The sequence below is a fragment of the Aspergillus udagawae genome (assembly GCF_001078395.1).
Source record: "Aspergillus udagawae IFM 46973 DNA, scaffold_3, whole genome shotgun sequence".
Classification (NCBI taxonomy): Eukaryota; Fungi; Ascomycota; class Eurotiomycetes; order Eurotiales; family Aspergillaceae; genus Aspergillus; species Aspergillus udagawae.
In genome coordinates this window covers 1,927,456-1,953,542 of record NW_025091266.1, presented here as the reverse complement: position 1 = coordinate 1,953,542, position 26,087 = coordinate 1,927,456, and the positions used below count along the sequence as shown (strand labels likewise).

General features: G+C 53.5%; 13 protein-coding genes across 13 annotated transcripts; 9 read left to right on the top strand and 4 right to left on the bottom strand.

Moving 5' to 3' along the window:
* Positions 1 to 418: 418 nt before the first annotated feature.
* Aud_004539 (uncharacterized protein) lies at positions 419 to 898 on the top strand (the record flags this gene model as incomplete). The annotated part of the gene is made up of 1 exon (XM_043289479.1): positions 419 to 898. The coding sequence occupies one exon, from the start codon at positions 419 to 421 to the stop codon at positions 896 to 898; it is 480 nt and encodes a 159-aa protein (XP_043145414.1).
* A 1,329-nt stretch (positions 899 to 2,227) lies between these two features.
* On the bottom strand, positions 2,228 to 4,261 carry Aud_004538 (uncharacterized protein; the record flags this gene model as incomplete). The annotated part of the gene is made up of 1 exon (XM_043289478.1): positions 2,228 to 4,261. The coding sequence occupies one exon, from the start codon at positions 4,259 to 4,261 to the stop codon at positions 2,228 to 2,230; it is 2,034 nt and encodes a 677-aa protein (XP_043145413.1).
* A 1,735-nt stretch (positions 4,262 to 5,996) lies between these two features.
* On the top strand, positions 5,997 to 7,327 carry Aud_004537 (uncharacterized protein; the record flags this gene model as incomplete). Its single annotated transcript, XM_043289477.1, has 2 exons — positions 5,997 to 7,163; positions 7,223 to 7,327. The coding sequence occupies 2 exons, from the start codon at positions 5,997 to 5,999 to the stop codon at positions 7,325 to 7,327; spliced, it is 1,272 nt and encodes a 423-aa protein (XP_043145412.1).
* A 1,289-nt stretch (positions 7,328 to 8,616) lies between these two features.
* Positions 8,617 to 9,630, top strand: Aud_004536 (lignocellulolytic auxiliary activity family 9 protein; the record flags this gene model as incomplete). Its single annotated transcript, XM_043289476.1, has 1 exon — positions 8,617 to 9,630. One exon carries the CDS (start codon positions 8,617 to 8,619, stop codon positions 9,628 to 9,630), a length of 1,014 nt encoding a protein of 337 aa, XP_043145411.1.
* A 685-nt stretch (positions 9,631 to 10,315) lies between these two features.
* Aud_004535 (RTA1 domain-containing protein) lies at positions 10,316 to 11,304 on the top strand (the record flags this gene model as incomplete). The annotated part of the gene is made up of 3 exons (XM_043289475.1): positions 10,316 to 10,478; positions 10,554 to 10,796; positions 10,856 to 11,304. 3 exons carry the CDS (start codon positions 10,316 to 10,318, stop codon positions 11,302 to 11,304), a joined length of 855 nt encoding a protein of 284 aa, XP_043145410.1.
* A 584-nt stretch (positions 11,305 to 11,888) lies between these two features.
* Positions 11,889 to 12,694, top strand: Aud_004534 (glycoside hydrolase family 11 protein; the record flags this gene model as incomplete). Its single annotated transcript, XM_043289474.1, has 2 exons — positions 11,889 to 12,244; positions 12,298 to 12,694. 2 exons carry the CDS (start codon positions 11,889 to 11,891, stop codon positions 12,692 to 12,694), a joined length of 753 nt encoding a protein of 250 aa, XP_043145409.1.
* A 350-nt stretch (positions 12,695 to 13,044) lies between these two features.
* Aud_004533 (Zn(II)2Cys6 transcription factor domain-containing protein) lies at positions 13,045 to 14,597 on the top strand (the record flags this gene model as incomplete). The annotated part of the gene is made up of 2 exons (XM_043289473.1): positions 13,045 to 13,149; positions 13,215 to 14,597. The coding sequence occupies 2 exons, from the start codon at positions 13,045 to 13,047 to the stop codon at positions 14,595 to 14,597; spliced, it is 1,488 nt and encodes a 495-aa protein (XP_043145408.1).
* Positions 14,598 to 14,822: 225 nt separating this feature from the next.
* On the top strand, positions 14,823 to 15,833 carry Aud_004532 (NAD(P)-dependent alcohol dehydrogenase; the record flags this gene model as incomplete). The annotated part of the gene is made up of 1 exon (XM_043289472.1): positions 14,823 to 15,833. One exon carries the CDS (start codon positions 14,823 to 14,825, stop codon positions 15,831 to 15,833), a length of 1,011 nt encoding a protein of 336 aa, XP_043145407.1.
* Positions 15,834 to 15,896: 63 nt separating this feature from the next.
* Aud_004531 (putative zinc metallopeptidase) lies at positions 15,897 to 17,207 on the bottom strand (the record flags this gene model as incomplete). Its single annotated transcript, XM_043289471.1, has 2 exons — positions 15,897 to 17,149; positions 17,195 to 17,207. The coding sequence occupies 2 exons, from the start codon at positions 17,205 to 17,207 to the stop codon at positions 15,897 to 15,899; spliced, it is 1,266 nt and encodes a 421-aa protein (XP_043145406.1).
* A 515-nt stretch (positions 17,208 to 17,722) lies between these two features.
* Aud_004530 (uncharacterized protein) lies at positions 17,723 to 19,198 on the top strand (the record flags this gene model as incomplete). The annotated part of the gene is made up of 1 exon (XM_043289470.1): positions 17,723 to 19,198. One exon carries the CDS (start codon positions 17,723 to 17,725, stop codon positions 19,196 to 19,198), a length of 1,476 nt encoding a protein of 491 aa, XP_043145405.1.
* Positions 19,199 to 19,274: 76 nt separating this feature from the next.
* Aud_004529 (uncharacterized protein) lies at positions 19,275 to 20,887 on the bottom strand (the record flags this gene model as incomplete). The annotated part of the gene is made up of 5 exons (XM_043289469.1): positions 19,275 to 19,426; positions 19,486 to 20,160; positions 20,232 to 20,489; positions 20,550 to 20,665; positions 20,730 to 20,887. The coding sequence occupies 5 exons, from the start codon at positions 20,885 to 20,887 to the stop codon at positions 19,275 to 19,277; spliced, it is 1,359 nt and encodes a 452-aa protein (XP_043145404.1).
* Positions 20,888 to 21,587: 700 nt separating this feature from the next.
* Aud_004528 (ankyrin repeat domain-containing protein) lies at positions 21,588 to 22,644 on the top strand (the record flags this gene model as incomplete). The annotated part of the gene is made up of 3 exons (XM_043289468.1): positions 21,588 to 21,662; positions 21,732 to 22,185; positions 22,241 to 22,644. The coding sequence occupies 3 exons, from the start codon at positions 21,588 to 21,590 to the stop codon at positions 22,642 to 22,644; spliced, it is 933 nt and encodes a 310-aa protein (XP_043145403.1).
* A 229-nt stretch (positions 22,645 to 22,873) lies between these two features.
* On the bottom strand, positions 22,874 to 24,122 carry nrps9 (putative nonribosomal peptide synthase; the record flags this gene model as incomplete). Its single annotated transcript, XM_043289467.1, has 2 exons — positions 22,874 to 23,722; positions 24,093 to 24,122. 2 exons carry the CDS (start codon positions 24,120 to 24,122, stop codon positions 22,874 to 22,876), a joined length of 879 nt encoding a protein of 292 aa, XP_043145402.1.
* Between the last annotated feature and the right edge of the window lie 1,965 nt (positions 24,123 to 26,087).

The window sequence follows — 26,087 nt, the reverse complement described above, 5'->3', positions numbered from 1 at the left end:
CTTTATAGCCTTAGATCAGTATGCTCATTCATTATAGTCATTCACTATGTATCGGCTCTCTCCAGACCGATTCACTGCCCTAACTCAACGCTGTCTTTCTCCCCCTCCTGATCTTCTGTCTTGCTCCCGCGCTCCCCATCTCCGCTCTTTCTGTTCTTCTCTCCTGCACACAGATAGCATCAATCCAAGCTACTCTCTGCGCTTGTCTCTCGATACACCGAGTGCAAACTACTGCAGCGTTCTGTTTCTGATCACGACGAAATTCTGGTGAAGAACACTCCGAACTTTTGTCTACTCAGGGCAAGAGACCTCCAAGCCACAGGAGCTTGATACATTCACGAGATTCTCGGACAATTCTTTACGTCTGCCAGCGGAAGCCATGGCACGGACCTTCATAGACCAGGTCCTTTCTGCAGCAATGAGAGAAGTTCGGAAAGAAATAGTCCGCGTCGCCTGTGATAACGAGATCCTCCTCTGGTCGAGAGAGCGTCACTTCCAAGTCGTGTCTCCATCGTCAGATAGAGATGCTCTTCGTCCAACGCCATCACCTACGCCCAAGAACTACGCAATGGCCCTGCCAAAGACATTGTCAATACAAAGATGGCTGCCATCCAGGCCGCAACGAAGATCCGTGACAAACATTACCCACCTGTGGCAAATCCAACGACTAAGAATGAGACTCCCCCCTCAAATTGAGTTCGACGACTCCGACGACGAAGTTGACGAGTTCAGTGGCATCGATCTGGAAGACTACGTCGCATGGTGCATGGAACGACATACCACATGGCGTGCCATTAAGATTCTAAACCGTCGATCCGACAGGCGATTATTTGAGCGGGGAGATGATGCGCCCCATCAGGCTGCTTCGACAGGAGGCTTCAGTATCTTGCGAGCCTGAAGGGGATTCGTTGACCTGCTCCGAGACAGGGCGCGCAGCAGTCAGGGTGAGGATCCCTCCAGTGGTCAAACTAGTGAAGAAACCGGGTGACCAGTCCATCCCTTTTTGCGTTTCCCGTCCCCTTTAACCTGGGGCCGCTTTTTCTTCTGGAGACTTCGCGCCCTCGTTGCGAAAGACTCACCGACTGGCTAGACAGCCTCAAGAGGTCAAAACTACTGAGCGAGCTGATACTATGCAATGGTTACAATGATCAAGGGGAGCACTGCTCGGAACGGTGCTGAATGGCTGGCACCCTGCAAGTTTGGTCAGAGATATCCTCAGCTCTGGAGATGGGTCGTGTTGCCTCACTGGCAAGGTCGTGCCTTGTTCACTGGTTTCCGCGCCAATTGCCTAAGGAGCGGCAAGTCTGCAGGGTACTCTATCATCTCAGCAAGAATTGGCCATGTGCTCTACTGCTGGAAGAGGGTGCAGTTGACTCATGGGCTTGCAAGAACGAGTATAACTAACTGGGGTAGTTCGATAGACATTGCCATGATGAATGTTGGGCAATGTTGGGCCGGCTGCTACCCACTTCAGGATCTGACTACAATGATGCTGAAATGAATGAGGGTCAAGGTTGTTAGTTGCCTTACCTGAAGCTGCCAGGGCAGGTGTTTCACACCGTCACTGGCCTCCTTTATTCCGGTATGTATATGCTGACTTGGGTGAACAAAGGTACAGATGGATGCTGATCCAGTCCCAGCCTCAATCAACAGACATTCTACCCGATCATGATAGCCGCCATGCGACGACATGGCTAATGAAACCAAGTACATGGACAATGCGATGTCCCAACCGCTTCCCACACCAGGGAGCTACGCCGACAGGGCGGGGAAACCAGGCAACGACGAGAACTGGAAGCTTGTCGAACCAATACTGCATGACACACCAAGGGGGCGGAAGCATAAGATAAATTGCACGGCACGGTCCTTCCTTTGAATTGGTTTAACCATCAGATAAAGCTGCTCATACCAGCTGATATCCCTCCGCTTCACAAAACAGTATGCCTGAGTACCATATTCCACGATGATCATCCGATACCTTGTGAAGTGCTCTGTTTGGCAACTATATACAACCTCAGCCACGTCGCTTCAATTGTGAGGGTAAGTCTGGACCAGATGACCATCGCTCAACGGATGCAGGCGATGTGATAATCCTCGTTCACTACTGCCTACAACGGAATCTAGCCATAGAACATGCTCATTTAAATTTAAAAAGGGCTGGCAACAGACCTGGCAATGCTATTTAGCTGACTCTGGACTAATCTGAAATACACTCTTAACTGGCAGTCTACCAGTCCGCACACATGCCCGTGAACTTGTCAAACACCGAACCAGGCGAGCACTCGGGAATTCCTGTCGGAGGGCAATACTCAAAGTTCATGCAGTCACCCGACGCCAGAGCACACTGCTTGCCGTTGAAGACCTGGCCTGGTGGACAAGCAGGCCGCTCAATAGAAAGACACTCCTTGGCCTTCTTGCTGTAGACGGTGCCAGGCTGGCAAACGGGGTCCTTCTCCGCGACACATTTCTTGCCGTTGAACCGCATCCCGGGCGGACAGGTCGGTTCCTCGGGGTGCGCGCAGTCCTCGCCGTCGAACTCCAGCCCGGGTCCGCACTCAGGCACAGAGCCAACGCAGTTCTGACCATCGAAGTGCGTGTTGGTCGGACACTCGGGCTTGCGGTCGGAAACGCACTCCCCGTTGAGCAGGGTGTAGCCTGGCTCGCACTCCGTGGTGACGAGGCTGATGCAGCGTCCGTTTGTCCACTTGTGGTCGGGCGGGCACTCCGGGTCCTTGGGGCTGACGCACTGCTTGCCGTCGAAGACGGTGCCCTTGATACAGGTGGGGACGCCGACGATACAGCCGCCGGCGACGAGGGTGGAGCCGGGGGCGCAGGCGGGGATGAAGCTGGTGACGCAGTCGCCGTCGCCGTTGGGGACCGAGCCGGCAGGGCAGGTCGGCTTGACGGTGGAGACGCAGCGGGTGCCGTCGAAGGTGGTGTCCTCTGGGCAGGTGGGGAAGTGGCCGGAGGCGCAGTCCTCGCCGTTGAAAGTGGCATCGTTATCATCGCACTTGGGGTTGTGTGTGGTGGAGATGCAGTTGGTGCCGTCGAAGGCGAAACCTTCTTCGCATTGGGGGCGGGAGAGGCTGACGCAGAGACCGGCCTCGAATTTGGTGTCGGGCGGGCAGCTTACGTGGACAGAGGAGATGCAGTTTTCGCCGGAGAGGATCAGGCCAGGTGGACATTCGGGCTTCTCGATGAGGGTGCAGGTGGAGCCGTCGAGGATGTAGCTGGGCGGGCATTCGGGGGGTTCGGTCGACACGCAGCGGCTGCCCTCGAGTCTGGATTTGGGCGGGCAGGTTGCGATCTTGATCGACTGCTTCTGACAGAACTTGCCTACGAGCGTCATTCCGGGCGGGCATTTGCCGCTCTCGTCGACTCCTATCACGCAGACTTCGCCATTCCATGTCATCGCCGCGGGGCAGCAGCGAGCGGTGCCGGAGGCCACGTCGAGCGAGAGGTCACTTCCGGGGGGGCAGCTGGCTGACTCGGACAGCACGCATTTCTTGGTGACGGGATCCAGCTCGGAGGTTGGCGGACAGGCGGGTTTGGCGGTCGTGGTGCATTTCCCGGTGGTGGGTTGGAATGTACTGCCCTCGGGACACGAGGGCTTGATATCGGATACGCACATGCCGTCCTTGACGCGGCTGCCTTCCTCGCAGGACGGTCCAGAGACGGAGACACACACCTTGAGTGTCTCATGGTACTCCGTGCCTGCGGGACAGACGGGGGGACGATCGCTGATGCAGTGTCCGTCGTGGAATGCCAACCCTTCGGGACACTCGGGTTTCTTGACGCTGACACAAGTCTTGCCATTGAAGCTGTAGTTTTCGGGACATCTGGGACTCTCCTTCGACTGGCACACTTTGCCGTTATACTCGAGATTAGACGGACAGGTGGGAGGCCCAGTCACGCAGGACTTGCCCTTCCGTACGGTCGAGGGTGGACAGACTGGCTCTGAGGTGGAGATACAGACTTTGCCGTCGTATTCGCTGCCGTCAGGACAGATGGGCTTCACGGTGGACACGCACTTGTCTTCTTTGCGGATGAAGCCTTCGGGACAAGTGGGTACCCCAAGCACGCAGGCCTTGCCATCGAATTCTGTTCCGTCGGGGCAACACTTGACCAGGCCGGAAGAGGGATCGGTCAATGGCCGGATATCGTCGAGGGTGTACTTGGACTTTCGGAGGGGGGACTGATTGGCTTGAGCCTGGACAGAGAGTGCCAGGACAAGTGCCCAGAGGGACTTTGTTTTGACCATGACGGGTATTCAGTGCAGAAAGGAGATAAGGAGAGAAAGATGAGAGGGATGATGATCGAGAAACTGATAGAGCTGTGAACTGCCGCTCTTTATAGCAGTTCACGGGGACTGAGATGTCGACCGCATCTCTGCATATCAGGCTAGGTATTACACCTCCGTGTTCAGCTCTTCGAATGAATCATCCACTGGCTGCGCTCCTTAGTGCGGAGTAACTAAGATCATCGCGGCGATTCCGGTCTTTTGGATAGCCACAGAGCCCAGCTTTCCATGCGCTGGCGCTACTGATGTAAGTCTCCCAACGAGGGGTATTGCTACGGCTGGATGGAGTTAGAGTGCGAACAGACCACCGGATTTCTGCATGATTGAGCCACTGTTCCACTTACAAGAGGGGGACTGTGGGCCGAGAAAACTTGGAGAGACGACTACTCGTCTAGTGCGACTCAGCTGAATCCTGGGACGCCCATCTGCAAGTCTGCATCGTCTAGCAGAGATAGATCTTAGTTTAATCAATTCCAGCAATGCCATTGGCCATTGAATTAGCAGGGTTGTTTCATAGCTTGGATAGATAGACTTGATGTTTGCTTTTTCTCGGTGTTTATGACAAAGAAATTCACACCTAACTAACTATTACTGCCGGCTGACAAAGAGGATGAGCTAGTTTAATTGACAGAAATGCATTGTGAATTAGAGCGATACTGAAATATCAAGATCCATCAAATGCTACTCCGGGCCAGGCCACGATTCCCGCGATCTGCCATGGTTGGCTGGAATCGGTATAGTTGCCGATCTCTGCAGCATTGACCGATAGTTCACCCATGTCTCAGATGGCTGTCCAATAATAGGCCCTAAGCCAGAGTAGCTGGAACCTCCAAGGTCGATCTTGTCCCAATACCTCATGAACAGTGGGTCGTGAATTCCAGCTATGTTTCCAGCTGGCTCAAGCCTGCAGATATCCCTCTCCGTGCTTAATATCGCTGGTTACGAGGCGCAAATAGCCGATCAACACAACACAGGAACGAGAGAGGTCTCCACTTGCTTGTGGTTTCGGCAATGATCAGCAGTATGCTCTGAATTGGTCAACGCATGGTGAGGTCGTCTCCAGCAATGTAACCTGCGCCACGCAGAGAGAAACTTGAATTGGGTAAATTGCCAAGTATACCGTCTTACCATTGCTAAGAGTTAATGTGGGATGACTGGGCAAGGCTGGTGAATGCCTATAGACGAGATACTGTGGACGTGGCTGGCTGGGGTGGCTTGTCTTATGTAAATCTGTTGGGGTATTGACTGCTGAACAGAATCGTGAAGACCAAAAGCAGATAATGTGTTCGGCAATCTCTTCCACATTCAACCAAATCTCAAGTGGGAGTCAGTGGCGATATGCATGCTGCTCACTTAGGAAGCTTGGGCCCCGTCTTGAGCTGCAGCTAACTGTTCAGCTCACTCATGCAGCGCCACTGCGGGAATGACACAGGTCACCGACAGACGGATCCCCGAGCCGAAGCTCTCGTGGACACCTTGGCTCCTTGCAGCGCTGTCGGTGCTACCGACCAGGTCATTGAACTTACGTCTTAGGTCTTGTCTTCATCGGCTGGCTACCACTTGCGTTCTCGTTCGGACAGACTTGACCCAAGGTGTCGCCAGACTCGGTTATATATCTTTCTAGAGCCCTGCTCCAGGCAAATCTTAGCTCTTTCCTCTGAGAATTTCACATTTCCTTTCAGATTAGGAAACAGACATGCTATTAAAACATTCCCTCCTTTCCCTCCTCTGCGCTCTGGAGGTTGCCTGGGCTTTGGAGCCCTCCGCATGTTTCTCACCCGACGCCAAAGGTAAAGCCGGCTATGAAGCATGTTGTGCCAAGCAGGGCAATGGCAAAGGCACTGTAGGCGGGGTCGTGTTCCAGTATACCTGCCAAACATTCCTGAGGAAAGGCAATGACTATGGCACAGCCCACAGGGGAGTCTCCAGCGCAGGGGAATGTGCCCAGTTATGTGCCGCTGACTCAAGCTGCCTGGCCAGCTCGTGGGGTAGCGCCATATCTCAATGCTTCCTGTTCTCGAGCAAAGGGTACATCCGGTATACCCCCAACCCCGGGTTCCTCATTCTTGAGAAGACGCCCGAGGAGCCGGAGAAACCGGATCGTGCAAAGGACTGCCAGGATCTGGTTGATGCGGGGAAGAAAGAGGGCGAGGCCCAGTGCACCACGGAGAAGGATAAGCTCCGACAGGAGGGAGAAGAGGCTTTGCGTGAATGCCAGAAGCAAAAGCAAGCCGCTGTTGCAGAGTCCAAGACGCAGTGCGCCACGGAGAAGGATATGCTCCGACAGGAGGGACAAGAGGCTTTGCGTGAATGCCAGAAGCAAAAAGAAGCCGCTGTTGCAGAGTCCAAGACGCAGTGTGAGAAGGAGAAGGACGAGCTGCGTCAACAGGCCGAAGGAGCTGCGCAGAAAGAGCGCGAGCAATGCGAGAAAGACAAGTCTCAACTGCGCCAGGAACGTGATGACGCGTTGCAAAAGTGCAAGTCGGACTGTGAGGCGGAGAAGGAACAGCTGCGCCAGCAAGGCACCGATGCAGCAAAGCAGTGCGAGAGCGACAAGGCGGGACTGCAGCAGCAGCTCCAGACCTGCCAGGACAAACAGCAGCCGGCGAAGCCTACCGACACGACCGAAGCCCAGGACCCCAAGTGCCGGGACAACAGCTGGCAAAACATGTGTGGCGGCGTGTGCCAGGAGGAGACCTTCACCCTTGCTGGAGTCGTGTTCAAGAAGAAATGCTTCGTGCGGACTGTCATGGCACAGGAAGTGCAGGTATATCACCGCTCGTCGCTTCTCGAGTGCCTGGAGAAGGACTGTGCTCCCAACAGCAACTGCCTGGGTGTGGGATGGAGGCCATGGGAGGTTGGAGTAAGTTGATCCCTTCTTGCGTTTGCATCCTTTCCATCAAACGTGGCTAATATCAACAGCATTGCCATGTCCACATGAGCATCGGCCATGGTCTTCGTACCGCGTACAATCCCCACGAGCATCTGATCTACGCAAAGGATCGAGTTACGCCTATGGGATTATAAGGTAGAGCCTGAGGGAGTGGTTTGGGTCATGGGTTGTAGGAAGATGCATGGATGATCTCTCTATAACTGCTTCGGAGCTTCAGAATGTCATTGTACGACTGCAATGCGGCATCGATTCTTCATATGCCAAAGGAGTTTACAAGGTACCATCCATGAGATTCAACATTCCGTGCCTAGACAGGTGACTCGCCAGTTGCACAGTGCACCCTATAAAGTATAGCATAAAGCCCTTTGTCTCTTCGGTCGCACTCGACATTTGTATTCCAGAGTCGGGACAGAGGTTAGAATCGTATATTCGGATTTCTGTCCTGAGCTATATGGAGAACCCTGCCAAGGGAGAGGAAGGTCTTATAAGGTGGTCATCTCTGCCTCTATGGCGAAAGGTTAATTACAGAACGTCGCTCCTGTGGCTACATTGCCAGGTAAGATGGGTATCGGGCATTACCCTGTCCTTGCCATTTCCACACCAGCCTGGGACCCGCAAGCACTGTTCCTTTAATATGTCCATCTAACCTACCATGGGGGCCACCGCGGTTAACGTGTCGCAGGTTTTAGCCGAGATAGAAGGGGCGTCAGCATGCAATGGTTCATTTGGATTCGGTGTGTACTTCGGTCACACCACGGACGGAGCCATCCCAGCTAATATCGCAGGCTTGGTTGGGTAGTCCGCGCAGGCACCACGATTACCATAGTACTAATCTCGGCTCTGGTCGACTGATTCATTGCCGAAGACATGAAAATATGAGCTTTAAAAACCGCCAAGATTCTGGGTGTGGCTGAATCTGATATAGTGGCCATGTATCTGAAACATAGCCCGCCACTTTCAGAAACCGTCAACCCTGAAATTCGTATCGGATATTGCCGTTGATTCCCCACTTCTCTTCCAATAGGAGGATGTAGACAGGTGCATGGCTCGTTGTCAGGGTCTTGTATCTATTTCCTCGTCTAGCCAGAGCTAGGCGTACATGTGTGGAGCGCCTTTCAGCACTAGCCTCGACAAGACCCTTAGAGGACCCTTAGAAGACCGACAAGGTCATCCTTTGGATGACTCTAGCCAACTCTGTTCCGGGAAAGCGTCTGGCAGTGTGAAACATTTGGTTTTGTGTTTATTTGGTGTCAACCGAGCTGATAGCGCTGAGATGACGGAGTATATAAGTTAATCCATCAGTGCCGTCACCGTTTCTCTGGCAGGTCAAACTCGTTCATTCTTTGTTGTTATCCTTGTCCTTCATTTCTTCTTTTCATACTTCCATTCTCAGCAAACTAGATTGTTTGCACTTTTCTAAAAAATGAAGCTCACTTCGTCCATTCTTTTCTCGCTTGCGAGCGTCACCCCGCTGGTCTCGGGGCACTATGTTTTCTCCAAGCTCATTGTCGACGGCAAAGCCACCCAGGACTTTGAGTACATTCGCAGAAACACCAACGGCTACATGCCCACCCTTCCCTCCGACATCCTCAGCAATGACTTCCGCTGCAACCAGGGCTCGATGGCGTCCGCCGCCAGTACCAAGGTGTATAAGGTGGCCCCCGGCACGGAGCTCGGCTTCCAGCTTGCCTACGGCGCCCAGATGAAGCACCCGGGTCCTCTACAGATCTACATGTCCAAGGCTCCCGGCGATGTCAAATCATACGACGGCTCCGGCGACTGGTTCAAGGTCTACCAGGAAGGCCTCTGCGCCGACCCCTCCAAGGGGATTGTGGACGAGGACTGGTGCACATGGGGCAAGGATACCGCGTCCTTCAAGATCCCCAAGGACACGCCCGCCGGGCAGTATCTTGTCCGCGTAGAGCATATCGGCCTGCACCGAGGGTTCAGCGGCAATGCCGAGTTCTACTTCACCTGCGCCCAGATCGAGGTCACGGGCTCTGGGTCTGGATCGCCTAGTCCTGTCGTCAAGATTCCCGGCGTGTACAAGCCTGATGATCCGAACGTTCACTTCAACATCTACTATCCCACTCCGACGGCATATGACCTCCCGGGCCCGTCGGTCTGGACTGGCGGCTCGGCAGGAAGCGTCGGTGCCGGTGCTTCTCCTGCCGTCACTGCTACTGTGCCAGCTGTCAATAACAATGCTGCCTCGGCTGCTCCCACCACCATGACGACTGTCACCAAATCTCCCGCCGCACCCACTGCTGGTGCAGGTACGGGTTGTGGTAGCTCTGTTTCCTCGTCCGCTGGAGCCCCCGGTGGAGCCCTCAAGAAATATGCTCAGTGCGGTGGACTGAACTGGACTGGTTCTGGCTCTTGCGAGACCGGTACTACCTGCCATCAGTACAACCCTTACTATCACCAGTGTGTTTAGTCCCGGCCAGTTGGAGCTTCTGGCCAGCGTTGTGGCAATGTGTGATCTTTCTACTCGGCCTTGATGCCTTTCTTTTGACAAGTGGTTTCATTCTTGCATCTCTGTGTGCCTTTTCCATTGTAGATTGTCGCATACCGATGTTAGAAGCAAACCCCCGAACTTGACAGTACAGACTCCCAATTTGCTAGAAGTTAGTGTTTGTAATTCAAGACTCTACCCTTCACCATGGCTAGTAGAAGAGTGTCTCGCAAGATCCGTATCCACCCAGGATTGAGGCTGTTTGATTAAGTTTGATCAACAGGTTCAGAGGATAGAAAACTCTGCAACACTGACGGACGCTCGGACCAAGTACGACCCAGTAGGTATGATTGATAGCTAGTTCACATTTAAGTTGTCTAAATTTAAGCCGGTCCAATCAGTTTACAAGAAAAAACTGGTGGACCTGGTTCCGTTGATGCTCGACTTGGCTCTCGTATACTCGTATACTCCTATATCCTTATACCCCTATGAAATTCGTACATTCGTATCCAGACTACCTTTGGACTCGCCGATAATAGAATCAAACAGAAATTGGAAGTTCTCAAATACTATGGCGGGTAGCCCCAGAAAGTTCATTTCTAGTGTTTCTCTTGAAGCAATCTGTATCAGCTCACATCTGTATCCCAATCCAGCGCCATAGGGCCCAATGGCAGACAACGGCTTTGTTTACAAACTATACCGCTATGTTCCTTCAATCCCAGCTGCTGCAGTCACGGCAGCAGTCTTTGGTCTCCTGGCCATTGGGCATCTCTATCGCATCGTCAACCACAAGGCGTACTTCTTTGTCCCTTTCATCATTGGTCTTCTTTGTATGTCTTCACAGATTGCCATCGTCGTCATCATCATCATCGTCGTTATGATAATGAAAAGCTGACAGTTCGAAGTTGAAACGGCAGGTTATATTGCTCGGATCTTCTCCCACTCTGATCCAACCGCCCTGGGTCCATATATCGTCCAGACCATGTTGATCCTCGTCGCGCCCCCATTGTTCGCCGCCTCCATCTACATGACTCTTGGACGAGTGATCCTGGGGCTGGAAGCGGAGCCAGCCTCGCTGATTCGAGTACGCTGGCTGACCAAGATTTTTGTCGTGGGCGATGTCATTTCCTTTCTGTTGCAGTGCGGAGGTAACACCCCTTCTCCTGTCCGTCCATGGCACCCAGGAACTAATCTTGATGTGTCACAGGGGGCGGATATATGGCGGCGGGCACACGCGACGCAATGGAGACGGGGGAGCACATCGTCATCGTCGGTCTCGCAATCCAGCTACTCTGGTTCGGCCTCTTTATCGTCGTCGCATCGCTGTTCCACTGGCGTGTCATCCACCATCCAAAGTATACCGTCTCCAAAGACCTCAAGTCCCAGGGCTCAGGGATCTCCTGGCCGACCCTCATGTGGGCCCTTTACGCTGCCTGCGTGCTAATCCTGGTCCGCTCCGTCTTTCGGGTGATCGAGTTCGTCCAGGGCAATGCCGGTTTCATCATGAGCCATGAGTATCTCCTCTACGTCTTCGACGCGGTTTTGATGGCGCTGACTGGTCTTGTGCTCGGTCTCGTCTTCCCGGGATCGTTTGTCTCGCGCCGGTCGCGATGGGCCGAGGATGCAATTCCTCTTAGTAGTCAGCTGTGTAGGTGATTTGGCTCATTTGGGTCCGGCGTATCGGTCCACGTGCTGGTCTATTTCTTGGAGTGACGTTATTGTTTCATCTATAGACTCCTGGTTAAGCGAGGGACTTCCCAGCGATAAATCAAGCAATACAGAAGATATTTAACGGCTCGGTCTTACTTCGTATGTATTTCGGAACATTCCCGTGTTCTCCTCTGAGGCTCCGATAGGGTCATAGGAAGGATCCACCGGAGACCCTGACCTGTTTAGCTTTATCCTGCCGTTGTAGCAACATGAAACCACTAGTCTTAGCCATAGTCGCTGACGACCCTGAAAGTGGACATGGTGAGCTGTGGTCTGATGAATGTCGGTACTCAAACTCTCGCAAGATGCCGTAATTAGAGAAAAAAGCAGGTATCTCTTTCACAAGCTTCTGTTACCTATAGATGAGACCCACAAGCTGTCTACCCACAATTAAGGGTCTCTAAGGGTCTCTCATTTCAGGGACCAAATGACGGATTTCGCGGCAGCGGTTCAACGTGACAACTATTTAAGCAGGCTAATCCGCCGAGGAATGTGCTGAAGAAAGACAAACTCGCATCATCGTTCCCAAAATGGTCACTTTCAGCCGCCTTTTGTTCTTCCTCCCTGTTCTCGGGGCGCTGGCCGTGCCCTCAGATCCCACTACCCAGCCCGCCATCGAGGCCAGCAAGTCCTTCAACTTCCTCCAGCACATGGGAGAACTCATCTTCAATGCCACTGATGGAAACCTCGAACGCCGCGACACCACGTTCAGCACCAGCAAAGACGGCGTGAACGCCGCCGGCTACTACTACTCCCTGTACAACGACAACCACGCCGGCGCCGGCTACACCGAGAACCCCAACAGCGGCCACTTCAAAGTCGGCTGGAACCTGCCTTCCCGTAGCGAGTTCCTTGGCGGAAAGGGCTTCCGCGGTGGCAGCACCCGGTAAGCAGTTATCCTCTTTATCAGTTCCTGTCTTTATAACTAATATCCAGCAGCACCCTCAAGTGGGACGGCCACTTCTCCGCCAAGGGCGACTACACCCTCGCTGTCTACGGCTGGACCACCAACCCCGTCACCGAGTGGTACATCGTCGAGGCGCACGGCACGGGCACCCCGGGCAACGGCCACATCCTGGGCCAGGTGCACGCTAACGATGGTATCTATGACGTCTACATGCTCCCCTACCGTAATGTGCCGGAGATCTACGGTACCAAGAACTTCAACCAGCTGTGGTCGGTTCGTCGGTCCCATCGTACCACTGGCACAGTCGATGTCACGGCGCATTTCAACCGCTGGAAGCAACTGGGGTTGCAGCCAGGGAATCCGGTCTTTCAGATGGTGACGGCGGAGGGGTTCCAGGGGAGTGGGTACCTCGATTTTACTCTGCATTAAAAGCCTTGTTTGGAATAAGTGTGTAGCTGCATAATTGTTTACAAATAGCTCTTCCCTGGTGGATGCGTGAGAAAGTGCACCATTGATATCACAAAGACTGAGGGAGGGATGGTAGAGTCCAAAGACTGCCTTAGCATTATAATATAATGTATTCATTATTACAGTTTCATATATATTGTCGTAGTGTAGTGTGCCTGTAGAGCTGTAGGCGTAGTATATATATAGTATATATAATGTCTTGGCGCTACGGATGAAGCAAACGGAGCAAACTCACTTCTTTTGATTACGAGCTATACCGACTCCATTCAGCCCTTGCATCGCATCAATCAGCAAGTGGCGATAGTGGCACAATGGCAACGGACAGCCAGTCCGACAGAGCCACCCGTAAAAGAATACGAGCTAGGCACAGCAAGTCGCGCAAAGGGTGCTTTACCTGCAAGGGTCGCCGAGTCAAGGTCCGTATTCCGTATTCCGTATTCCACTGCCTAGCTAGCACGACGGCGACGCTCACACCTCCCAGTGCGACGAAATCAAACCAACATGCGGTGCTTGTGCCTTGAGAGGCGAGCCTTGTGACTGGCCCGCCGAGACTGGCTCCCAAGGGCACGACACGCCGGGTCGGTCACAGGCTGGCTCCGACCGAACTGGCCGCGCTCAAGCACGCCGAGATCAACCCAAGAGCGGGCCGTCACCGCACGCGTTGCAGTTTGACATCGGCGCATCAGATCCAGCCGGTGGAGGTTGGACTCCCCGCCCCGGGCAGTTGAACATGGTTGATCTGCAGCTCCACGCGCATTTCATGCTGCACACCTCCAAGCACATGTCGCTGAACCCGCGCCGGCAACGCATCTGGGAAACCGTCGTCCCCCGCTTCGCCATGCGGAACGAGGCCCTCATGCACCTTCTTCTCGCCCTGGCGGGGCTGGATTACGCCTCGGACTGGACGGCCGACCAGCAACTGCCACGCGTGTCTCCCGACATGGAGAGCCAGCCCTCGCCGGCCATCGGAGACCCCGAGCACGACCACACCCTGGACGCCGCGTACCTCCAGATCATTGTCGAGCACCACCAGCGCGGGCTGGAAGCGTTCCGGACGGAGCTCGCGAACCTATCTAGTGCGAATCTCAACCTCGTGTTCGCGGGCTCGTTGATGCTGGTCGCGTTTGCGCTCGCGTCCCTCCGCATTCGCAACCTGAGCGATGCGCACTCGCAACCGGGCCAGCCGCGGCTCGACTGGATCTTCCTCATCCAAGGCCTGTGCACCGTGATCAAGCAGAACTGGCCCGAGCTGCGCATGGGCCCCTTGAGAGACATGACGCAGTACAGCTACGCGAATGACGACTGGCGAATGTATCCGCGGGACGCGCTTTGCTCTGTCTCTGTTTCCGTGCGGCGAGGATGCTCGCCGCGTCTGTTGGCGTTCTACCGCGGCGCGGACGACGCCTTGACACAGCTGGTTGCATACCATGAGTCCTTGGCCTCCCGGCAGAGGCAGATCCTGGCGGAGCAGAAGGCTGCCCTGGAGCTCCTGGAGTCGATGTACATGCGGGCGCTCTCCGTCGTGCGCTTTTCGGACGAGGGGCGAGAGTCGCCTTGTGATGTACAGGCCGATCTGGAAGACGCGGCGCTCATTGGTTGGGCGGAGTTTCTGCCAGAGGGGTTTCTGGATACTCTGGCCGGCGGCGGGGTGTGTTCGACGCTGTCGTATGTGATCCTGGCGTACTTTCACCTTCTCTTCGCGCTGCTGGATTCGTTTTGGTATGTCAAGGGGGGGTTTGATGGGGAAATAGTGAAGATTAAGGCGCTGGTGGATACATCGGGGGAAGGGGAGTTGATGCTGTTAATGCAGTGGCCCGTGTCTGTTATTGCTGTCGATCATGACCCTGGCAGTGTAATTGTATAATATCTAATTTCACGTATGACTGGGGCCGGTCAAGTAGAGACACTTTTTTATTTTGATGGTTATACCCCTGATTACCATATTAGGAAATGGGTCAGCTGTCTACCCGAGCAAATCACAGTGGACACATTGCGTAGTGCAACAACGTCATATTTAGGCACTCCACCACATATCATCTTGTTCTCTCTACTGCGTTACCAACAGTCTCGCTATTAGATCAGAAAGTGGATGAATATGGATCACCCCTCGACAATGAAAGCCTGGCTCTACACCAGCGCGACCGGAGGCCTCGAGAAAAACCTCCAGCTCAGCACCTCCGCCCGCACCCCCGGCCCACCCGGCCACGACCAACTGCTGATCAAAGTCATCTCAGCCTCTATCAACCCAGCCGACTTCAAAGTCCCGGAAATGCCCATCGTACCCCGGTTTTTTGTCTCTTACCCCGCCACCCCGGGGATGGACTTTTGCGGACAGGTAGTAACCGCCGGCCCCGGCGTCACCGCCTTCCAACCAGGCCAGCGCGTCTACGGCACGACCGCTGCCCCCGCACAGTTCGGCTCGCTGGGCGAGTACCTCCTCTGCAAGACAGAGAATGTAGCTCTCCTGCCGGACGGGGTGGCGCCCGACGACGCGGCCACCGTAGGCGTCGCCGCGCAGACGGCGTACCAGTCTCTCGCGCCGTATGTCTCGCCCGGCGACCGGGTGTTTATCAACGGGGGCTCCGGCGGGTGCGGGATCTTCGCGATCCAGATCGCCAAGGCGCTGGGGTGTACTGTGACGACGACGTGTTCGACGCGTAATGTGCAGTTTTGTCGGGATTTAGGGGCGGATGAGGTGATTGACTATACCCAGGAAGATGTGCTGGGTATCCTCCGTGCGCAGGGGCACGTGTATGCCCATGTGGTCGATCATATCGGATTGCCTGACGAGTTATACTCGCAGTCCGATGCGTTCTTGCTTCCTGGGAAGGCGTTTGTGCAGGTGGGTGCGGCGTCGATGCTGACGTTTGCGCGGCGGGTGGCAAGGCCTGGGTTCCTGGGCGGTGGGAGGAGGAAGTATGTGATTTTTATGCTGAAGAGTAACCAGGCTGATATTGCAACGCTGGGGGAGTGGATGCAGCAGGGGAAGCTGCGGGTGGCGGTCGACAGCACGTATGAGCTGGAGGACGCGGTCAAGGCGTTTGAGAGGTTGAGGTCGGGGAGAGCAAGAGGGAAGATTATCATTCATGTTTCTACTTGAGTCCAAAGTAAGCTACGCTAGTCCGATATCCAAAAAGTGATGCATTCATCTACTTGACTATGCCTATTGCCGGAGAAAAGTAAGCGCCCCAAGGCTCATCGCATCAACGGCAGTCCGCAGAGTCGGCTGGATACACGGCGCAAAGAACGGCGAATGGTTACTTGGTAGCTCGTCCACCCTCCCCTTGGCCATGGCATCCTCCCATGTCTTCTCGTCGACGCCGCCATACGTCCACATCACGTACGGGGCCCCAACCGGCGTCGCCAGCTGCGAGAAATCCTCACTCGCCGCGATAGGCTTCGACTCGACGAGATTCTCCCGGAAGTAGGAGCCAAAGGTCTCCTTGAGCGCACGCACAGTGGCCTCGTCGTTGATGGTGGCCGGCGTGGACGAGACGATGTCAACGGACGGCTTCTCCACGGCACCAGCCGCCGCACATTCCGCCTCAACAATCCGCTTGATGCCCGCGATGACTCGCTCGCGAGTCGCTTTATCATACGTCCGCACACTGAGCTTCAGATCCAAGTGATCCGGAATGATATTCGCCTTGGTGCCCCCGTGGATGCTCCCACAGGTCACGACCGCCAACTCGCCCGGCGTCACCTCCCGACTCACAATGCTTTGCAATCTCGTCACAATCAACGCCCCAATCACAATCGGATCGATGCAAGACTGTGGCGCCGCGCCGTGTCCTCCGCGCCCGTACACCCGCACATTGATCCCATCCGCGGCCGTCAACAACCGCCCAGCCCGGACACTCACCGTCCCCGTCTTCATCGGGACCACATGCTGCGCAAGCAAAACACTCGGCTTGGGGACTTTATCGTAAAGACCATCCTCGACCATCGCCCGCGCACCGCCCAAATGCTCCTCCGCCGGCTGGAAGAGACAGATCAGCGTACCCGACCAGTGCTGCCGCGCGGCGTGCAGCAGGCTCGCACTCGCCATGAGACTGACGACGTGAGTATCGTGGCCGCAGGCGTGCATCACGGGGACGGTCTCCCCGTCGGAGTCTCTGGCGGTTTTGGTGCTTGCGTAGGGTAGGCCGGTTTTCTCTTCGACGGGTAGGGCGTCCATGTCGGCGCGGAGGAGGACGGTCGGGCCTGGGCCGTTGCGGAGGACCCCTGCGACGCCATACCCGCCGATGTGGGTGTGAACGTCGAAGCCGAGGTTTTTAAGGTGTGAGGCAGCGGTTGCAGAGGTTTGTTCCTCTTGGCCGGAGAGTTCGGGGGAGTGGTGGATATGTCGGTAGGTTTTCTCGAACGGGGTCAGGTCTGGTCGGTATTTCTCAATGAGGCCTTTGAGGCCGGTGGGAGCTTATATGATCGTCAGATTGATCTACATCAATAGCGCAAACTTACCTCTCATCTGCATGCTGTTATTTGCGTCAATCGGTCTGTGGTAGAGAGTTGGACACTTGCGTCCTGCGGGGTGGCAGAGAATTTATACCCCGCGTTATCCCGCTCATCCCTTGCATCATTAAGATAGATCTCCATAATCCATACGATTAGATGATTGGCGTCATGCGGGGATGTGATCTCTTTGTTTCCACTGCTGATTGGACCGATCATGCCGAGCTGTGGCTGTTTCCGGCGCCCTTCTCCAGTCTCCATGTCTGGTGTCCGAAGCTGGGCGGTTGGCATGGAGACACGCCATTAAAGACTTTTGTGGGGCTGCAGGTAGCTTAGAGTATTTTATTATTGTTAGTATTATAGTCGGAATGTCCTAGCTTAGTCCAATCATCGGTGATGCCAAGTTAGACTGCGCCTAAGGGCTCTTCTCGTATTCGTGGCGCACGAGAACGATGCATGAGGCCACCTTGGGGACAACCTGCGAACACAACGGGAAGCATCGAAAATACTCAAACGGAAGTCAATCTGCTGTACATAATGATCACACTCTGCGACCTCCCTGATGACATCCTCCTAGGGATCCTCACCCAACATGTCCGCTCCGAACGCGACATCAACGCCTTTTCCCAGGCAAATCGCAGGCTACACAACGTAGGGAGGCGGTGCCTCTACCGCCAGAATGCGCTGCACAACCGAAGCAGCGCGCTGCTATGGGCATCCGAAACCGGGAATCTAGCCACAGCCATATACGCCCTCGACCCCGGCGGCGCAGACGTCAACACTAAATCCCGCAAACACAACGGTGGGACACCGCTCATGCTCGCCTCCGCGAAGGGACATGGCCCGATCATCCAGTTACTTCTCTCAAAAGGAGCGAACCCGAACGCGACTAACATTCACCATGAAACAGCCCTCTGCGTCGCAGCGCAGACCGGCGCCGTCGGCGTGGTCGAGCTGCTACTGGAAGACCCCGGGACCCTCCCTGACTTAGCCGACGCATCTGGACTGACAGCCTTGTGGTGGGCCTGCTGTAATGGCCACCACGCTGTCGTGGAACGACTACTCGCGAGACCTGATGTCGACATCAACCGCCAACGACAAGCCGGCGTGACGCGGCTGATCTCGGAAAACAGCGCAGCGAACACTGCCGTGGTGCAAGCGCTGTCCGAGGACGAGAGGATCGATTTGGACCGCTGGACGGAGAATGCCAGGACTGCTCTGATGGTGGCTGCCCTGAATGGCCACGAGACGATCGCAAAGCTGCTGGTCGATACGCCGTCATGCAACATCGACGCAGAAGACTCCGAGGGCAAACGAGCGCTTTCGTACGCTGTAAAAGCTGACTGCGGGGCGATTGTCCAGCTATTGATCCAGAGCGGTACGGACGTGAACCACCGGGATCTGTTACGCCGGACGGCGCTTGCCATGGCGGCGGATCTTGGCCGCGACAGCATTGCAGACTTATTGCTTCGGCATGGTGCTGATCCGACTGTCACAGATAGTCAAGGCTGGGTGCCTCTTCACTGGGCTGCGCAGGGCGGTCATGAGGCCGTTGTCCGGGTACTCCTCGAAGACGATCGGACGAACCCGGGGCATGTGAGCTTCATGGGCATCACGCCGCTTTATTGTGCGTCACTGGATGGCCACTATGGAGTGATCAAGCTCCTGCTAGCCAGAGATGAGATTGGCATCAATTGTAAAGACAACGCTGGCTGGACTCCTCTGACCTGGGCAGCTTTAAACAGATCCGCGAGTCTTGTGCGACTCTTCTTGGACGATCCCCGGACAGATGTCAATGCTCAAGAGCGTCGTGGCTGGACGGCGCTTTTCTTTGCGGCGAAAATAGGTCAGCGAGATGTTGTGGAGGCTCTTTTGAGTCATCCTATGATTGACGCTGCGATCAGGGATCAGACTGGCAAGGATGCGATGATGTGGGCGAAGGAACGTGGTCATTTGGATATTGCTGCCTTGATTGAAGCATCTGTAAAGCGAAAAGCTATGCCAACAGTATAGCTCAAACACCCAGCTGAAGTCAAGATTAATCGAATACACACAGAAAGGCTACTATCATTTGCTCTACACTAGTCTTCTACATCCAGAGAGCAGTGCGCGCGTCTTCATGAATATAAAGTTCACGCCTCTGTATTTCCTGTGTTCCATATCTGAGTCCCTTTCCCCAGTCTTCGAGAACATAAGCGCAAGACCGTGCCCGGTGCGCCACAATGGTCAAGTTCTGGGCATCTTATAATAGACGTATAGCATCAGAACAGCACCACCAAACATACAACAACCATTCAAACACTGGCTCTTCCAGAATATCTCTGTCTCAATGTCATTCAAGGCAGATGTAACTGGAAAGCCGACCAAGGTCCCCAGTGCCGCCGCAGCCGATGATATACCGATCCTGGTACCGACGAGGTCTTTGTCTGGCGAAAGATGAGGCACAATAATCGGGTATAGAACTGCTAGTGGCCCCATGAACAAAGCAATAAGCACCGCCCAGACGATAGTGGAACCCACTGATTTAACACCAATCCAGCCGAAGAGGAGGACACTGGAGGCCAGCGCGAAGCCGCCCATGGTGAGCGCGGGCCCCACTCGGTTTGAAAGCGGCACCGCCAGGTACCGACCAGGAATGGTGGATGCATTACAGATGACTAGGACATAGAAGGCTAGATTTGAGCTTGCGCCTGCTTTGAACTGGGCAAAGGTGGGGAGGAGAAAGAAGGGGACCCAGTAGGCGATCCACATGAGGAATAGAGCTACGCAGAAGGCCATAAACGCTGGGTCGCGGAATGCGGTGGGATCCAGAAGGGAGCGGACATTATGGGGAGCCTTGCTCTTGGTGTTGGGTAATATGATTGCCATCGCGATGATTAATTCCCCCAGCGTCACGAAGCCGAGAACTCGAATGGCCCACGGGAAGCCGAGCTTGGGCTGGAGTCTCGAGAATATGATGGGGTAGATTATCCCACCTGCATGTGTGCCTAGTTAGTGATAAGGATATCGGCGAGAAGAAAGGGGGAAAGGAGGCATGGGGACAAACCAACAGCGGTGCCGGAGGTGGCAATGAACATGGCCAAGGGGCGACGTTGTTGAAACCTCGATGCAACGAGACTGATGCTGGGCACATATAAGATTGCACTTCCGATACCGACACAAACGCCCTGTGCCAGGAGAATCTGGTAGTACTCGCGGGCTAAGCTCAACATCATGACGCCCAGTACGGTGGTTATTGTGCCTATAATTAAGAGCTCCCTGATATATCCACGATCGAAGATCGGCCCCGTTACGACGCCCCCCACTGTAAAGCAAGGTCCCCGGTTAATCACGCGGATCTTCTTCGCTTCGAATGGTGACTTACAGATGAGAATGACACCCTGTAGGGTGCCGACCCAAGAAATTGTGGTCGAGGGCGTGGAAGACAACAGGGTGGTTTCATAGAAACTTTCGTACGATCCATAGGCACTCAACAGACCCCTACAAAAAAGACACAGTGAGCACTACAGGTTGAACGCTATAGGAGACTTATGCACCGACTCACCATGTTGCTGTGTAAACGAGAAAGGCACCGAACGCCTGCAGCCAGGCGTCCACGCCCTCGTGTCCCTCCTTGGCGACATTTTCGTGTATGTGCTGTGAAACTGTAACAGTAGCTGGGATGGCTTGAAGACTTTCAGATGGAGGTTTTGCGGAAGCCATGCGCGGTTTTCAGTGGCAGTGAGACCCTTCAGAGCGAAGGATATGAGAGAGTTGAAATTAAGTGCGTGCCAGTGGGGGCCGAGGATGGGAAAGCCGATAAGGCTAATGGAGTGTACTTTGTGAGCTTTACTGGGCCTGCCCCCCGACCAACATTCTGTCCAATGCAGAACCCTGTAGTACAGCATTACGTGGTTCTAGCCCAGAACTGGATTACGACACTGCAGCCGGTTTCTTTATTCTCAAAGCCCAGTGGGGGGACCGTTTTTAGCTCTTCCATCACAGACGTATTTGCTTTTCCACATGGCAGCCAAAGACGCCAGTCTCATTTCCACGCCTTTTCTTCCATATCACAATAGAACCTCCCACAAGGGGTGATGTGGAAGTGGGTTTGTTCGTAATAGTCCCTGACATTACTCAGCCGTATGTGGTTTCCAAGCCGAGATCAGACAATGAAGGAACCGAGGCTGCAGAACTTGGGCATTTTGCAGTGTATCTGCTTCGACTCTTAATTATCTCTTATGCGATTCGCATTCAGCTCCCGCAGGGTCTCTCGCGATCTTCAGAGACGGATGAAATCATGCTTGGAGGGGTAAGCGCAATGGGTCTCTATTTCTTCCTGCACTAAGTGTGGCTGAGCTTGTTGACTCCGTAAATCGGCTTATGTTCCTGCACATTTTCCTGCTTCTTACTGATTGCAATCATGGGTTTGATCGATCTACCTAATGAACTGCTTGCCTTGATAACACATCATCTAGGATATGCAGATCTCAACTCCGTATGCCGCGTTAACCGCCAACACCAACACATCTTGAGCTATTATTAATATCAACGGAACATACAACAGTACAACAGTGATGTACTGCAGTGGGCTGCAATTCAAGGCCGTCCAGACACCATAAAAAAGGCCTTGCGATATGACGCTAATGTGAATACCACCGCGCCCATAGAGGGTCCCCTATTTCCTGATGGGTTTAAGTCGCGGTGCTCAAGGGAACTCCTCTTTTCATTAATAAAGGATGCCGATCCTGACGAAAACCTCCCCGGGAACTTTCATCTGGTGGAAGGGCTGGCTACACCACTCGTCGTAGCATCCGGTGTGGAAATTCTCCTGCAACATGGTGCTGCAGTTGATATGACAGGCTCGGATGGTCTCACCCCACTGATGGCGGCAACTAGCGCAGGCCATATGAAGGTGATGGAACTTTTGCTCGGAGGTGGTGCGGATGCCAGCATTCCGCGTGATGACGGAGGACCTACAGCACTGGAGTGGGGCTGCGATGCAGGATCATATGGCTGCTGTAAGATTATTACTGCAGTTTGATCCTGATCAGTGTGGTATATCATGGGACATAGCCCTTACATACGCAGCGGAACATGGTAATATCCAGTTGGTGAGGACGTTTCTGGATGGTGGCGCGCGTACAAGTGTCAAATACGCCAGATTCTGTCCTGATCTGCCGCTCATCTTCTACGCCGTAGATGGGAATCATCCAGACATTGTCAGCTTGCTGCTGGAACGGGGTGAGGATATTGAATGTCGAGACGCCGCTGCAGCAACACCTCTCATTTACGCTGCAAAGATGGGAAGCCCGAAGGCCCTGGAGATTCTTCTTCAACGCGGCGCGGATGTTAATGCAAGAGATGTGAATGGTCATTCAGCGCTCTATTGGGGGAGGGGGTTTGCTCGAAAAAGGGATGATGGACATGCTGGTGGAATATGGTGCAGAATTGGAACCTCACCTTGGCTCGTGACGTAGACTAATACTGGCGAGTGGATGATACTCAGAGCTTTTCACATCATGCGGGAGTATGCGCTGAGATGCAGATGTGCATCCGGAGCACTTCATCAAGGTGTTTCATTCCATTCAGAACAGGATGTAGTACGTTTATCATCTCATCATCGTTAATCTTTCTGTGATCAGAATGACTACTCTACATGGCATCTCAGTAAACTCCCTTCCTTGTTTCACATCATCCAAGGCCAACTCATTCTAGGATAAAACTCTCCGAATCAACCATCGAAGCATAACCCCTCGCAAAGTCTTCAAGGCACTTGACCAGAGTATCCATCCACGGAGTAAGGACACGTGCCTCATCAGTTCCCCGACTGTAGGTAACATGAAACTCCAACATGCCGTTAAGAATAACCGAATTGATCTCGAGCATGGCCCACCGGCCTAGCTTGCCCGCCCCATCAAACAGATTCTGCTTTGCCATGGGCTCCATGCGGAAGACAGCACCGTCCTGCTCGACCTGCTGGAACTTTCCCGCGTAGTTGAAGGTGATCTCCATCAGGTGTGTCCCCGCGCTGCATCTCTCCTGCTTGGTGTTGTGGTATATCGACGTAAAATGTTTCCATCCGTGCATCTCCATTGCCCGTCGAGCCTGCCGCACAGTAAGCACAGCCGTCATGAGACTATCGGACGGGCTAACTTCTGCGACCACTGGCCAGAGAGTAGTGAACCATCCGACCGTCCGGGTGACGTCGATCGAGGCATCCCATGTCTCGAGGCCGTGAGCTTCACCAAAAATGCAGGGAGCTGGGCGCTGAGGAAAGGTGCATACGAAGGAGAAGTGGATGGCGACATGGAGGAGCTCAACGGGTTCGACGTCCAAAGCTTGGCTGGAAGGGCCAAAGAGCTTGTTGGTCAGTTGCTCGTTCAGGCGGATCAGACTCGTATTGAAGTCTCCCCCTGTGTTTGCGTTGTTCTCCGCCCCAAGGACTTGCGCATTGAGGGCTCGTCTATACTGCAGAGCCGATGAACGGATGCTGATTTCGGAGGCGTGCTGGGCAAGCCGCTCCGGATCAGAGCTCCAGATAAGTACATCGATGGTCTAATCTTTGTGATGGCTCAGCGGAGTGAAGATAAGACGGCACCATGGGAGTTTAACATCTCTCTTTGAGGTCATCTGCAGTGAAGCGCATTGTGAATGACCCCCTCTGGTGCAAGTATGTTGAGCTGGATGGGTTCTGGCATGGAGCATCATGACCTCTCTGGTATTAGCAGCTTTCACCAGGTGTTTAGAGCATTGTTTTGATTGACATTTTTTTCAGCAGTTCTTTCCATTCTGAATCAGAAAGGGGCAATGTGAGATCGCGATGGGGTACGAGTGTGAGCACGTCCTGAGACCGAAGAGAGAGAGAGAGCCCTGACTTCTGCTCCCTCTCCAAAATAGTTGCCTCCAGTAAAGAGCGATAACTCACCTCGTCCTCCAAACCAGCTGACGTGCGCATGCCGATGGAACCACTTCCACACCCGTCTCTGAGAAATAACCTTTTAACTTCATATACTCTTGTCTGCAAAAACTGACTATGAAGGTCCCATTTGCCAACCCTAGCCTCGTTCCAACGGAGCGCGCATCAACTTCAGCTTATCAGTGGACTATTTCCCATGGGTTTGGGTAGACAAAGTAGTGAACGATGAATTATATCCATCAATAGTGAAGTAGCATATACGTTATGAATAATCCGGTACTCGTCTCGTATCATCAAACTATCCAACGCCTCGCTCATTATGAAACCCTCACATGGAGATCATCCTGGCCGAACTTCATGCATCTACCCAAATTCGTCCGCGCCAATGACCAGGACGAAGAAGACATACTTTCGCGATGACGGAGCTTCATACAATTCCTTGCACCTCTCTATATGTTTATCGTAATTGAAAAACTCATCCCGTCTTTGTTGCCGTGATCATTCCGATTCGTTCGTCGATGCCAGTATTTTTCTTTCTCAATCTACGATTCAGTATCGCACTCCGGCCAGACCGCCGGCAGTGTCTTCCTAAGCAAGCCTTCACCAATGAGACGTGGCCTTGATAACATTTCGGAAGAGTGCCGTGAAGGATCTAGGCACTCATAGACGGTGCCACAGGAGACAGATCATTAGTCTGAACATGGTCTGGAGGGCATCGGACTGGGTCTGTAGACCTTATGTCAAGGACGGTTAATTTATCATTAGATGTATATTTAAATCCTTATCAGAGTCCTATATAGACGTCCTAGTGAGGGGTAAATATATCTCTATTTCGAAGATGAATAGGCGATATAGGATTGAAGTTTATCTTCTCTAATTACCTCGTTACCTAGTTGTAAGTTACGTAAGGGAGGTACTTCTTAGGACCTATCATACAAAAAATATTAAAATATAATTATACTTTAGGTGGAGGACTTAGGAACTTACCCTATTTTATAATATCCGTGGGGACCCGGGGAGCGAGACTGGACATGCTTGTGGAGTTTCTGTGATCGACCGGATGAGTGACAGATGTGGAAGCCAAGTCTGGACTCGATATGCAGTCCAGCAGTGCGTCCAATGTACATGCTGTACGCTATGGTGCCACATCAACACGTGCGGGGACGGACTTTGGAGCAAGTATGGGAGATCATGGAACCTGAAGACCGAGTTGAGATTTGCCGTGAACTGCGGACTACTCCGTTATGATCATCTGCGCCAATGTGACCAGGGGCCGACTGGACAAATTCAGAGGTGTGGATTGCTCCATATTCTGCAGAACACCACCAATGATTTTCGAACTTACTTGCAGGCAACATTGTACAGGCAACTGCTTATGATAGAGCATTCCACCATCCGGCCCTCGACCATCCCATCGGCACAGTGATACCGCCTCAAGGACGGCCCGAATTTAGGTGTATTGGATTTGTGAGTCCAGCCTTACGAGAATCCTGATACCTGTTAGGAAGCTAATTATCCCCTAGTGTCAGGTGGAACACTTGGAAGTCTCCGAACATGTAATGATTATTTTAATGATTAATCAACAGTGATCCAAGGATGAGCCTGTGGATGAAAGCCAACGCTCATTGGGTATCATACAACCCGTGGTCATCAGGATTATACCTTACCACCAATCAAATGCATCGAAATAGGCAGGGATCAATACCTGTGTTGTCAATCTCACTCTGCGCCTCGTCTGACTTCTGCGTACTGAAGGAGGAGAATTCTTCACATATCTGGCTAGGGACTTTATGAACAATCTATCCGCGATATACTCGATCTCTCCCACTGTCTGCCCCTTTGCCAAAACGCCATCTAACGCACTAGTCACCATAGTAAATCTCTTCGGCTAGGCTTGTCCAATGAATGGTAAGTAGTAAATCTATATTGCACAATTAAATTTAACTAAAAGTCTGCACGAAACATGGTCTAACTACCCAGCACGTGCCCACCCCCACCGAGGGA